The sequence below is a fragment of the Sebastes umbrosus genome, chromosome 18 (genome assembly GCF_015220745.1).
Source record: "Sebastes umbrosus isolate fSebUmb1 chromosome 18, fSebUmb1.pri, whole genome shotgun sequence".
NCBI lineage: Eukaryota > Metazoa > Chordata > Actinopteri > Perciformes > Sebastidae > Sebastes > Sebastes umbrosus.
In genome coordinates this window covers 19,260,264-19,273,773 of record NC_051286.1, presented here as the reverse complement: position 1 = coordinate 19,273,773, position 13,510 = coordinate 19,260,264, and the positions used below count along the sequence as shown (strand labels likewise).

Genomic DNA, 13,510 nt, shown 5'->3' with positions numbered 1-13,510 from the left:
CCAGAATGAGTTAAGTAGACTACCCACAGTTCCACAGGGCTGACAACCGACTCCTAACTGTGACTTTTATTTTCTGTCTCGCTTTCTGTCCTCACACCCCTTTACCTCCCCTGTTCCTCAACCCATCTTTTTCCCCCCCTTTATTCTGGCTCCTTCTCCCTCCCACCCTCCATCCCTACCTCCTAGGTGATCTTACCAGATCTGGCAGTACTGCGCATCGCCGTCTACGACGACAACAACAAGCTGATTGGCCAGCGCATCCTGCCTCTGGACGGCCTGCAGGCTGGCTACCGTCACATCTCGCTGAGGAACGAGGGCAACAAGCCCCTGTCGTTGCCCACCATCTTCTGCCAAATCATCCTCAAGACCTACGTGCCCGACGGCTTCGGAGGTGAGGAGAACAGGAACACACACACATACAATAATTACACAGCTTTATGTATATTGCTTGTGTAAAAGCAGAATTACAAGTTTGTTTCATACCGACTTACTTTGTTTTACTGCTCTGTTTTATTCATGGCTGATAATAAAGTTGCTTCCGTAGCCTGTAGGGAGGAGAGAAAAAAAGGAGAGCAAGGCAAATCTCTCTCCCGCTCACTTACTCTGTGCCTTGGGTTGGTTTGAACATTCAGAGTAATGGCATGGCGCAAATGATGATGACAGTGAATCTGCAGTAATAGACAGTTTAAAACAGGCAGAAGCATACAAATGAGCAGGACAATTGGAGATGTCATTAAATAAAGCCAAGGGGCTTGCGCTGAGGAACCATTACTGTAACCATTAGCTTTCTTCTATAAGATCTGCTGCCAGAATCACTTCCCTGCCGTGCACACAGCACTGTACTGAGCTCAAAAATAGAAATCCTTTCCTTAAGAAGCAGTGTTATTTAAAAACGTTATATCCTACCCCAGGCCCAGTCTTGACTAGTATACTGTAGTTCATCATGCAAGAGCTTTAGTGATAGTTCTGTGGATCTGTGTGAACGGAGTGACATTACATCTAACCCACTTTTTAAATCTAACACTGCCTCTCTTATTGCAAAATAAAATTTTGGTTACCATACACAAAAGAAATTTCTTTCTTAATTATTAATCTTAATTTCAGTAAGCTTTAAATACATGTAGTTTGGAGTGCATCATAAGGGCTATTTATACACATAGCAAAGACCAATTCTTCAACCTACCAATTTATCAATATCTTATTTTCCCTAGACTACACTAACAAATCATTTTGTATCTTTCAGCCATTGTGGATGCCCTATCGGACCCAAAGAAGTTCTTGACCATAGCAGAAAAAAGAGCAGACCAGATGAAGGCATTGGGGATTGACACGGTACACACGACAACAAACACACACATCTGAAGCTTCAGTTTGAGTTAATAGAAAATGCTGGGCTCCATACTGGTTTTGCACCTGATTGACTGGGTACAACCAGTGTTAACTCACATAGCTAAGCTTTTAACTCCGTACTCAGATATACCTACATCCATACAATAAAAAAAAAACCAGTCCCTTACCATCTAAATGAGTCATTTCCCTTTGCAGAACGACATAGCAGACGTTCCCAGTGGAAGCTCAAAGAACGACAAGAAGGGAAAGGGTAAAGGAGACACTGTGAAGGCCAATGTGACACCGCAGGCCAGCTCAGACATGGCCCAGACCTCCAACTCCGCCCAAAATAACAGCGCAGAAACCAAGAAGGGTATATATATATTAACATATACATTTTCAAACATATACATACTGTACGTACACTGTGTGGACACGGAGTTAAACTTCACTTTTCTCTGCTGCTTCAGATACTGTACTCTTGCCTAATGTCAGCATTGAAGACTTAAAACTAATGAAGGTTGGTAACTCATCTCCTTACTCTTAACACACTTACAGCGCTCCTACAGCTCAGTCTGGAAGACATCATAAATGTGGAAGAGTTACAGAATACATCATAATGCAGTAATTGTTAGTTCAGAAGGTCATTGTTTTTTATTATTGATATTTAAGTAAGTACTAAGAAGGTATGCTTTTATCAGGTTTCATCAAGTAAGTTACCAAGTAAACTATGAATATTTACAAAGTAGGTGAGGTGATTTAGTATTTATTAGAGTTATTACTAAATGATGGTATTGGTGTAAGGTACTCATGAAATTGTACAACGAAAGGTATGGTCACATTATGTTTCCGTCTGACAAAATTTCCCCATACTCCGCCCTGAAACATTACGTGATGCCACATTTCTGATGCAGGTAATAAATATCAACTCCGACACCGAAACTGAAATCACATACATGTCGCACAGGGGTCAATAGAGGTAAAAAGTAAACGGTGTGAATATTCGAAGCACGGAAGTGTAATGTGACGGATATACCATGATAGTGTTATAATCACTGAATACTAAAATTAGGCATTATTACATACATACAGCTAAATAGAAGTATTAACAAGAAAGTAATACTGCACTTCTACTTTTTGTACAACTTACTGGTATATGCAATTATTTTGTAAATACTTTGTTTTTCTCTTGGTAAAACTAAACGACTGTAATCACCCTTTTGTACCACTAATGATCTCATAATTACCTCATAAAATAACTGTGCATACTGTACTACATACATGCTACTAGAAAATGCTTATGCCCAGCTATTATGCTTAAAGGCTATAATCAACATGACCTGCACAAGATCAATGAATAATATACTTTTTCTCCCACTGCAGACGTACCTTAAATTGCTTAAAAAGCAACAGAAGGAGCTCAACACTTTAAAGAAGAAACAGTCGAAGGTGAGTGATTGTTTTAGTGCCGACCTGTCTGTTGGTCTGCTGCTTATTGTGGACAGTCGTCAGAGGGACAGACAGACAGCGAGGGGGGCCGCTCCACCTTTCATCTTCCACTGACCACTGCTTCATCTCTGTATTCAACACACACACACACACACACACACACACAGAGAGAAACACACAATCTGTCCATTACAAACACGTAAATGTGGCCATATAATAGTTATTTGTAAGAAATTAGACTTGTTAATGTTGCTTTTCCTTTGTCTAGAGCTTACCATTGAGACCTGTTGACTGAATAAAGAGAGCTGCAGGCTCATTACTCGATGTAGACAACAACAACATATCAGTGTTTTTAAAATAATAAATCACAGTTTCGTATTGCAGCTGCCTGTTTTTGCTATGATATCTGTTTTTAGACTTAATTCTCGTATCTGCTCATAGAACATAGCTCACAACTGCATTCCCCAGTATTAATAAATGTGTGATGCATGTTGTATTTTTTCAATAGGATCAAAATACAATGCAGAAAGCCCACTGCACCCAGGTGGACAAGCTGGTGTCTCAGCATGATAAGGAGAAGATGACCCTGGAGAAACTACTAGAGAAAGCCATCAAGAAAAGAGGGTAATTGAAAAAAAGAGAAACAAACATCCATCCATCATCTGCAACCGCTTATCCCGTTAGGGGTCGCGGAGGGGCTGGAGCCGATCCCAGCTGACATTGAGCGAAGGCGGGGCACCCTGGACAGGTCGCCAGCCTATCGCAGGGCTGACACATAGAGACAGACTCATAGACTCAGACTTCACACTCACATTCACACCTATGGGCAATTTAGTGTCAACAATTAACATAATCTGCATGTTTTTGGACTGTGGGGGGAAGCCGGAGTACCAGGAGAAAACCCACGCTAACAGAGAGAACATGCAAACTCCAGACAGAAGGGCCCCAAGTTGGATTCGAACCTGCGCCAGTGCTAACCACTGCACCACCGTGCAGCCCATAGAAACAAACATGTTAAACAAAACAAAAAAAGATGAACAGTATCAAGCATGTATTAAAATCATTGCATTGCCCAGGTTTGCTGTATATGCTAATTCAGGTTCAGGGATACCAGTCAGTTTCCATCTTCAGTGACAGAGCCAGTGTTAACTGTGTTTAAAGTAGTAACTTTGGCAACATGGAGAAACCTCCTTGTTTATGGTCAAAAATGTATTATTATTATTATGTAATTATAATACAACTTTATTACATACTATGCTGTGACTTTATGACTTTTTCCGACAATACTATAGTATGACTTTTTTCCGACAGACTATACTATACCTTTGTCTGACTCTGTGTTTGACATAGTATACTATGACTTTTTTTCGATGTACTATGCTATGACTTACATACCATTGAATTTGACTTGCATGGTCTTAAACTGTTATATTGTTGTGGTTTCCTCACAGGGAAAACAACTGCCAAGAGCTGAAGAAGGAGACAGAGGATAAGATCCAAACACAAATCGCTGATCACAAAGTTAAGGTAACACAAAACTTCTTACCACAAAAATCAGCATCCCTTACAAGTTTTTAGCTGAGGATGACCAGTGCCTCAGCTGTGGATAATTGACTGAGGTGTGTACATGTAACGTCTGTGTGCATTTGCAGGTAAAGGACATCACGGCACAGCACACTAAAGAGTGGTCAGAGTTGATCAGTAGTCATAGCAGCGAGGAGCAGGAGATGAAGGACAGCCACGTCACACAGCAGTGCGAACACCTCAAGAAACTCCTGACCACTGTCCAGGAGCAGCAGACCATGCAGCTCAAACTCATCCATGAACGGTGAGAGGCTCAAACACACACATCCATACACACATATTCAGATGCATGTGTACAGTATACACCCATTTACTGTAGGTGACCAGATCCAGAAGGGGCAGCAACCTTGTGAATTGCTAAACCGAAGCCCCCAATCGCCTAACTGTCACATCAAGCTACGAGTAATACGGTTGCTGTAAATGCAGGTTGTTTCTTACAGTACATGTGGCCTCTTTCACAATTTCAGGTCGAGCAAAGAGATGCGTGCCAACCAGGCCAAGATGTCTATGGAAAACAGTAAAGCCATCAGCCAGGACAAGTCCATCAAAAACAAAGCAGAGAGAGAGAGGTGGGTCACACATAGACTGTATCCATCTAGTATCATGTAATCATTCAGCAGTAAGTTGACTTGGCTGTTGTGATTGTGTCGCGCCACTTTTAACACCATGGTCTTGCTCTTTGTGCTATTTAGGAGAGTGCGAGAGTTAAACAGCAGCAACACCAAGAAGTTCCTAGATGAGAGGAAAAGGGTAGGTTGTGTACAATTTACTTTTTAAAATATTTAGCTTAAATATACCAAGGATTCTCCTTTTTAAATGCATAATGGATTAATACCATACAAATTCAGTTCAATTTAATTTAACAGTATAAATATAAGGAAACATTCCCACTTTCTAAAGAAAAATATGTCACTGGTCTAGAAGCAAAATCAGGCATTTCACTGTTAGAGAAAAGGTATAATCTCTTCTGCTCCTAGATATTAAGCATATAAAAATGCAGTCTAGACAATAATCCAAGCATTATTTATCACGGTGACAAAAATTCCCAAACCTTTTTGATTTTGATGTTGCACAATTAATTAACACTGTGTTTGCTATTTAGCTCATGTAGAAACACCCAGGCTTACATCAAAGCAAACCGTTGCTTTCAGCGATCTTTGACTATTAGTCGGGGCTTGATACAAGTTATTACTTATTTATAGTACTAAACAGTAAGTGAATGGTCATAATATTTGGTCCCTTGTGTGTCTGCAGCTGGCCATGAAGCATCAGAAGGAGATGGAGCAGCTACAGAAAAACCAGAGAGAACAGTTGGACAAACTGGAGAAGTTCAATGAGCAGGTATGATAAAATAAAGGAACCTTACAGGCAAAATTGACCTGCTATTAAACTGTAGATTTTAGAAGGACTTGCTAAAGACAACTGCCATGTACTACTGACGTTCTCCATCTCAGCTGCTAAAAATGTCCAAGCACAGCACATTTATTGGACCCACTTCCTGCATAAACCAGAACATCGCTCAGTTTATGGTCCTTTGTGCTCCACTGGCTTTTTAAGTGTAAATGAAACTCCAAACTGGGGACTAGTGCAGTTCAATGGCTGATTTCTTCTCTAGATAATGGCTGCAGTTTCTGTCACATGGGATGTAAACCTTAATTATTTTTGCAGGAAGTGTTCCACATAGCTGACATCAGAATTGCCTCAGGAGACTCTACAGACAAACAACAATGTCGGTCCCAACGAATAAACACAAAGTCCATATTAAAGAATCAGAGACTCAGCGTACAATGTTTCTTCATACAGTAACTTAGCTTTGGATTGAAGTATTTATTCGGGGACTGAATCTCTCTGCCCTATGTGTATTAAGTGTTCACTACAAATAGTAGAAACTCCATAAAAAGTATAGTTCACATTGCATATGAAGGTCTCATATCTCCATCTCTTCCATTTTATTTTGCCATATTCCACACTCCATTACCTGTACATGTCTTACATGTATGCTCATATCCATTTGTTTTTAATATGATTTGCTTCTTCCGGCACAGCTTTTGAAATCACACCATGCAAACAAACAGGTTCAAGGTAGGCATCTCCATCTCACTCAACTCTACCTCTGATACCACGTCTCTGTCAGTGATCATGTCTCCTTCCATCTCTTTCCCTTCTACTGTACCTCTCAGTTATGTTACTCCTTTTTTCATCGCCTCAGTTTTCTGCTAGGCCTGTTAAAATCTGCATTTTCCTACTATTTAAATGTGTACTATAATGAGCATTCTTGAAGTGAATCACCACTGACTAAAGCAGGGAAATAGTACACGACAGGTCTGCCTTTGAAAAGATTGCAAGATGTAAAAAAAGAAAGAGAGTCATTTTTCTTTGTATTGTGAAATCCCATTCCCACATTTGTAGTCTGCAGCTCTCAGGGTGTCAGCAGTGCCAACGAGCAGCTTGAGTCATTTATCACCATGACTCACCAGCTATTACTAAGCAAAAACAGCCAGCTCCCAACCTGTCCCACTGTGCTTTCACTCCAGCTCATAATCATCTGCTTTCATAGTATGTGGCAGTGTCCCACTGCAGACATTTAGTGGCAACCATTACACGTCACTACCTGCAAAACTATGCAAGGAAATTCCTAATATAAATAGGAAATAATCTCTTACTGATAAACTGATGAATATAACATTCAGAATTTATACCTGAAGGTCAAACTTACACGTCAAAACTGGAGACTAAAGACAAAATGAGGCTCTTCTGCAAGTGCTACAGGTGTAGTTCCTGTGTGTTTGTCTAACTGTTTTTTCTGTTTCCTCGAAGGCCAAGGACATGCAGCAGATGGTGAAGTTGGAGGAGGAGATGGACCGCAGACCTGCCACGGTGGTGTGAGCGACTGAGACCGAGACACAAGCACACACACACAAGTACGCTCATACACACACACATGCAGGTGCAGAAACACTCCACCGCGATAGCCCTCTACAACCTAGAGACATTAACCCTGCCTACATCACCGTCTCTGTACTTTTCTGTCATGTTCACACACAAACACACAGTAGCCCCCCCCCACCACTCAGTTTCTGCACCCTTAACCCCACCCACTAACTTTATACCACTGAGCCACTGGTGCTTATCACTGTTTGACAGGGGGTTTAACCACTTTTCGAGAGAGGAAATGTTACCTCGGAGACAAAGCAACACAGAATCAAACGTATCCCCTTCTCCACTGTACGTAGATCTAAATTTTGTATCACCTTCAATGTTCTCTGCATCCTATGGGCAACACAAGCTGCAGCTATTGGTGGACACACACACACACACAACACACGCACAAACACATTCACTCACGGGAGGTGGATATCCATTCCCTTTTTGACTTTTTGTTAATTTCTCTCTTTAAAAAATGGGTACCCGATTAAACCGCTCCAGAAACAGCGTGGAAGAGGGGAGAAGAATATGTATAAGATTTAATGTCATTTCAGCACAAACGAATAAACTTTGTGAAATACACTGTATGCTACACACCAGTCCTGTCCTGAGCACTTTGTATGTGATAGGCCATCATAACAATATGGAAATGTAGCAGTGCACTACTGTAGGTTCTGTAATTTCAGTAAGAATGTATTTAAAAAAAAAAAGAAAACACTGTATGAAGGAGTGGCAAACCCCCTGTGTCACCTATACCAACAATGCAAGTTGTGTGACTTCACAAAGATGTATAACTTGACTTTTTTTGTGTTCAACAATGTTACAGCCGACTGTAAAAAGGCTTATTATCTTGCTGAGTCAGAAGACTATAAAGGGATCACAATGAATAGATGTTCACTTTGATGATGTACGATTTCCCGGTCAAATTTTTGTTTTAATTTCTAGGAAATACCCAAGAGATTGTGTAACTGCTGTGCTAAACCTTTACTTGAAAACAACGTGATAGTCATTTTTTTTACAATTGTGCTCAATCGTTACAAGTTTACACCTGCAAAACTCATTTTATACTCCTAATTTGGGGTTCAAAATCATGTATACTATGCAAAAAACAAACAAACACATGATTCCCTCAAAGCTTAAGGTGTACAAAATACAGAAAATAAATCAGGACGGTGACCAAAATAAGTAAATGTGGTTGCCTTTTTAGCCTTTAATGTGGTGATAAAATTGTTGATCGCTACAAAACCAAGGCAGCAATATGAGTCGTTACAACACCTAACTGAAAATACGATGATATAATAAAAGGGGACATCTACCAGTAAGTGAAAGGTTAAGATGGATTAAATGGGACTTTGCATTAAGGAGTTTTGCAGTTGAAATTCTAGTGAAATTGTGCCAAATCTGTAATACACTGGTAACACAGTGAATCCATTCTTGGCAGCACATTAATACATTGTGTTAATTGACCAGACCATCACCATCGGAAAAAGAACTTTGGCAGACAGAAGTCAAAGCCAGCCCGTCTAGTCAGTATCCCACTCATTAAAGGCGTTGTTGAAGTGAAGTGCTCCCTTAATAGCTTCTTGACTGCACGTTAGCAACCTCAGCTTGTAATCCTCATCGTTTCCCTGCTCGCCTTCAGTCAGGGGATATCAGACTGAATAATTATGACTAATTTGTAACAAAGCCTGTGACATGGTTGCCGCACACTTTCCACACCAGGGATTTCAGACAAGGCCTGTACCCCTCTGTGTCCCAAACAGGTTCCCTCTCACAGGTTCCGTCTCACAGGTTCCCTCTCACAGGTTCCCTCTTATGGGACTACAAATGGCTTGAGGAAGCATTATTATCCACAGCCCTATAGTAACAAAATGCCACTGACGAGAAAGAAATGTGACGTGAAGTACTATTACTGTATGAAGTAATCCTGTGGGTACTGTAGTATTTGTGCACATATGATCATGCCAGGCGTTCACATTGCATGGCATACCACTAACAAAAATCAACCAAAAGTCATAATGATGATGATAAAAAAAACAAAAAAACATGGGGATAAAAGCACCCCGAGGAATTTTGGCCTTGTTAATTTTTTTCTGTATTATTCTGCTGTAACACACGTAAAGGGTAGACGGGATTTTCTTGTATATACTGGAATGTATGTAGTTTAATTTACTTTTTGACCAATTGTGTTCTGTCATACAAGGGCTCAGGGGATAGAGTGGATCTGTTGGATGTTGGGGAAAGACATTTATCAACCACTGGGTTTTCTTGTTTGTTCTTTTTATCTCCGTTTTCCCAGTCTACCCTTACTGCACCACACAACACAGTATAAAGCTCTCACCACATATCTAGTGCAGAGATAAACGAGTAAAAAGTGCTTTTAATTCCATCGCTTTCAAATGTGCCACTCAATGTCTGTTAGGATGGTAAAATTATTTTATGAATGATAAAATGCCAAAATAAGGGGTTATTTATATGAAGATATATATAAATAAATGAATATATATATATATTATATATATTAGATATGTGTAGTTTAAGATTATTATGTTTGTTAGAGGCTTTTTTGCACTAGTTGAATGTTTCTGTTGTGTGATTACATGTAACCTTTGGCTCTCTAGTTTGTCAAAAAAGCCGATTATTTTTGCAGAGCAAGTCACCGATTTGATTTCCTCAGTTTCTACTGTATCTCCTCTTTGTTTTCTATTTGAACTGTAGCTTGTCAACAAACCATTCTGTGCGTGTTTTTGTATTTATATTGTATTGTTGAACTTAAAGCAATGAAAATACTGTTGTTATCCAGCTCCTTTAATACTGTTTTATAGTATGTGTACCAATAAATCCAGGTGTAAAATGGGACATAACGACATGGCTCATTTGCGTTTCTTAAAAGTGCAATTGTGGGTTCTTTTGTTTTTTTCAGAACACGATCCTCCTGTTTGACTTGTCCATGTATTTACTTTATGGGAGGAACCAAGAGATACACTTTTTTAATCAAAAAAAGTAATAGTAAAGTATGGGGAAAAAATCATAAAAAACGTTGTAAAAGAGGTGAAAGTATAGTATGTCCAAACAATGAAAAAAGGAATATTCTAGTAAGTTAAAAAAAAGCAAAAAAGTCATAGTGTAGTATGTCCAAAAAATGATAAAAAGTCATAGTATGTTAAAAAAAATGTAAAAGGCCATGGTATAGTATGTTGAAAAAAGTCATAATGTAGTATGTTGAAAAAATTAAAAAAAGTCATAGTATAGTTTGTCGAAAAAAAGAGCCATAGTATACTATGTCAAAAAAAATTAAAAAGCCATAGCATAGTTTGTCGAAAAAAAGGCTATAGCATAGTATGTCGGAAAAAAAATAAAAATAGTCATAATATAGTATGTCGAAAAAAAAGTCATATTGTAGAATGTCAAAAATAATTATTAAAAAGCCATAGAATAGTATGTCCAAAAAAAAGGCCATAGTATAGTATGTCAAAAAAATGCTAAAAAGTCATAGTATAGTATGTCCAAAAAAATGATAAAAAGTCATAGCATAGTATGTTGAAAAAAATGCAAAAGTCATAATATAGTAAGTCGGAAAAAAATAGTCATAGTATAGCATGTTGAAAAATGTCATGAAAAAAGTCACAGTATAGTATATTGACAAATTTCATTAAAAAAAGGTCATAGTATAGTATGTAAAAAGATTTCATGAAAAAAGATCATAGCATGTCGAAAAATGTCATGAAAAAAAGTCATAGTATAGCATGTCGACATTTCTTTTAGAAAGTCATAGTATAGTATATCGAAAAAATAAAAGTCATTGTATAGTATGTCAAAAAAAAGTCATAGTAAAGTATGTTGAAAAAAACAAAAAGTCAAAGTATATCATGTAAAAAAAATGCTAAAAAGTCAGAGTATAGTTTGTTGAAAAAAAGTCACAGTATAGTATGTTGAAAAAAAGACAAAAAAGTCATAGTATAGTATGTCGAAAAAAGTCATACTATGTAAAAAAAAAATTAAAAGGCCATGGTATAGTATGTTGAAAAAAAGTCATAATGTAGTGTGTTGAACAAATAAAAAAATTTCATAGTATAGTTTGTCGAAAAAAATTCAAAAAAGTCATAGTATAGTATGTCAAAAGATTTTTTTAAAAGCCATAGAATAGAATGTAAAAAACAACAACATAGTATAGTATGTCAGAAAAAATTCAAAAAGGTCATAGTATAGTATGTTGGAAAAAAGCCATAGTATAATACGTCGAAAAAACAATTCCAAAAAGTCATAGTATAGTATGTTAAAACAATTTTAAAAAAAGCCACAGTATGGTATGTCGAAAAAATAAAAAAAAGTCATAGCACAGTATGTCGAAAAAAAATGCTAAGTCATAGTATGTCGAAACAAATACAAAAAAAGTCATAGTATAGTATATTAAAAAAAAATTTAAAAAGCCATAGAATAATATGTTGAAAAAAGTCAAAAAATGTTGAAAAAAAATGCTAGAAAGTCAGTATAGTATGTCGAAAAAAAATGCTAAAAAGTCATAGTATAGTATGTCGAAAAAAATTAAAAAGCAGTAGTTTAGTATGTTGAAAAAAAGGCCAAATGGTCATAGTATAGTATGTCAAAAAAAAGTTTATAGTGTAGTATGTTGATAAACAGCAATAATATAGTATGTCGAAAAAAAATCAAAAAGGTTTAGTATAGTATTTAAAAAAAGGCATAATATAGTATGTTGAAATAAGACTCGGTCAAAACCGAGTATATGGCTGGACCGTGTATGGTCAGTTTGGGAATTTGTGGCTACATTTTTACACAAAAGACTTTTGAGTGGTCATGTCTAAAATGTTAAATTCAGTAGGTCTTTCTTAATGTATTGCAGCAGACAGTGGTGTAGAGAATGTCGATAAGGTCGGTAAACTACAGGGTAGAGATGAGTAAGTTACAGAGGAGGCTGGTGGAGATGGCGAAAATTTGCTTTGCGCTTCGTTTGAATGCACGGTAACACAATACGAAGCAACGTAGTAAGTAAGTAACTCTAACGAACATAAACAATAGCACATGCATAACAACAATAGTGTGTAATGTTACATTGAACTGCTGACACGCCCCCCTGAAAACAAGCAAAGGACTGTTCCCCGCCTTTTTATTTTGAAAGAGCAACGGCCAATGAGGATACTCCAACACTCGGCCGACCAATCGTGTAACTTTATCATTCAGTCACTCACTTCCTGCATCTCATTTCCCGATTTTGAGCCTCCTCGTCTCCTTGTTCCTCGTGACCCGGAAACCGATCTCATCGCTCCATCTTGAAGGACATCCCAATTCCTAAAATGCATTTCGAGGAGCGAAGAGGCTTGCCGGAGGAGCCATGAGCGAGGATACACCGGTGTTCCTCCGCGGACTATGACGCGAGAAGAGGAGTCGAGGAAAGGAATCGAGCTGGTGCAAACTGGAAAATGGGAAAGGCCTACTCACTCAGTGACAGACTTTTGCGTTTGTATGGCTGGCTGGGGCTGGAAAGGTTTTTAAAAACTCATAGTATAGTATATTGAAAAAAAGTCATAGTATAGTATGGCGAAAAAAAAAAAGTCATATTCTAAAATGGAAAAAAAAAAAATGCAAAAAGTCAATGTTAAGTATGTCGGAAAAAAAAAATTCATAGTATAGTATCTTGAAAAAATACCAAAAAGTAATAGTATAGTATATAAAAAAAATCAAAAGAGTCATATTGTAGTATATCAAAAAATAGTAAAAAAAAAATAAAACCTCATAGTATAGTATGTCGAAAAAAGTCATAAAAAAGTCATAGTATAGTATTACAAAAAAGGAAATGAAAACAGCATAATAGGAGGAGGGTAAGTTGTGTACAATTTACTTTTAAAAATGTTTAGCTAAAATGATACTGGGGATTCTCCTATTTAAATAAATAATGGATTAATATCATACAACTTTTTGGATGTCTTTTCTTACTGCAGCAGTTTAATTTATTTTTAAAGTAAACATTCCCACTCCAAAGAAAAAGATGTCACTGGTCTAGAAGGAAACCAGGCATTTTACGGTACAGAAAAGGTATACTCTTTGTGATTTAAGGACCAGTGTTTAGAATTCAGGGGCAAGTATTGGCAGATATGCAATATAATATTCATAACTATGTTTTTATGAGTGTATAATCACCTGAACATAAGAATTGTTGTATTTCGTTAGCTTAGATTGAGCCCTTCATATCTACACATAGGGAGTG

General features: G+C 37.6%; 1 protein-coding gene and 1 long non-coding RNA gene across 4 annotated transcripts in view; one reads left to right on the top strand and one right to left on the bottom strand.

The window, feature by feature from the left end:
• Positions 1–10,151, top strand: part of LOC119476827 (1-phosphatidylinositol 4,5-bisphosphate phosphodiesterase beta-4-like) — an 81,918-nt gene extending 71,767 nt beyond the window's left edge. For 2 of the 3 annotated variants that reach the window (XM_037750380.1, XM_037750382.1), the window contains exons 28-40: positions 187–391; positions 1,244–1,332; positions 1,546–1,702; positions 1,800–1,849; positions 2,713–2,778; positions 3,287–3,402; positions 4,230–4,305; positions 4,431–4,606; positions 4,830–4,931; positions 5,055–5,112; positions 5,617–5,703; positions 6,408–6,444; positions 7,180–10,151. In XM_037750380.1, the coding sequence (XP_037606308.1) occupies positions 187–391; positions 1,244–1,332; positions 1,546–1,702; positions 1,800–1,849; positions 2,713–2,778; positions 3,287–3,402; positions 4,230–4,305; positions 4,431–4,606; positions 4,830–4,931; positions 5,055–5,112; positions 5,617–5,703; positions 6,408–6,444; positions 7,180–7,256 (1,296 nt within the window). In that variant the 3' untranslated portion in view covers positions 7,257–10,151. The remainder of the gene's footprint in view (positions 1–186; positions 392–1,243; positions 1,333–1,545; positions 1,703–1,799; positions 1,850–2,712; positions 2,779–3,286; positions 3,403–4,229; positions 4,306–4,430; positions 4,607–4,829; positions 4,932–5,054; positions 5,113–5,616; positions 5,704–6,407; positions 6,445–7,179) is intronic. The other variant, XM_037750383.1, reaches the window with a different exon arrangement.
• The window catches only part of LOC119476834, a 34,234-nt gene that overhangs the window by 4,275 nt on the left and 16,449 nt on the right, over positions 1–13,510 (bottom strand). The window contains exons 2-3 of the long non-coding RNA XR_005204116.1: positions 492–545; positions 197–383 (exon numbers count right to left, since the gene is read on the bottom strand). This is a non-coding gene — a long non-coding RNA (uncharacterized LOC119476834). The remainder of the gene's footprint in view (positions 1–196; positions 384–491; positions 546–13,510) is intronic.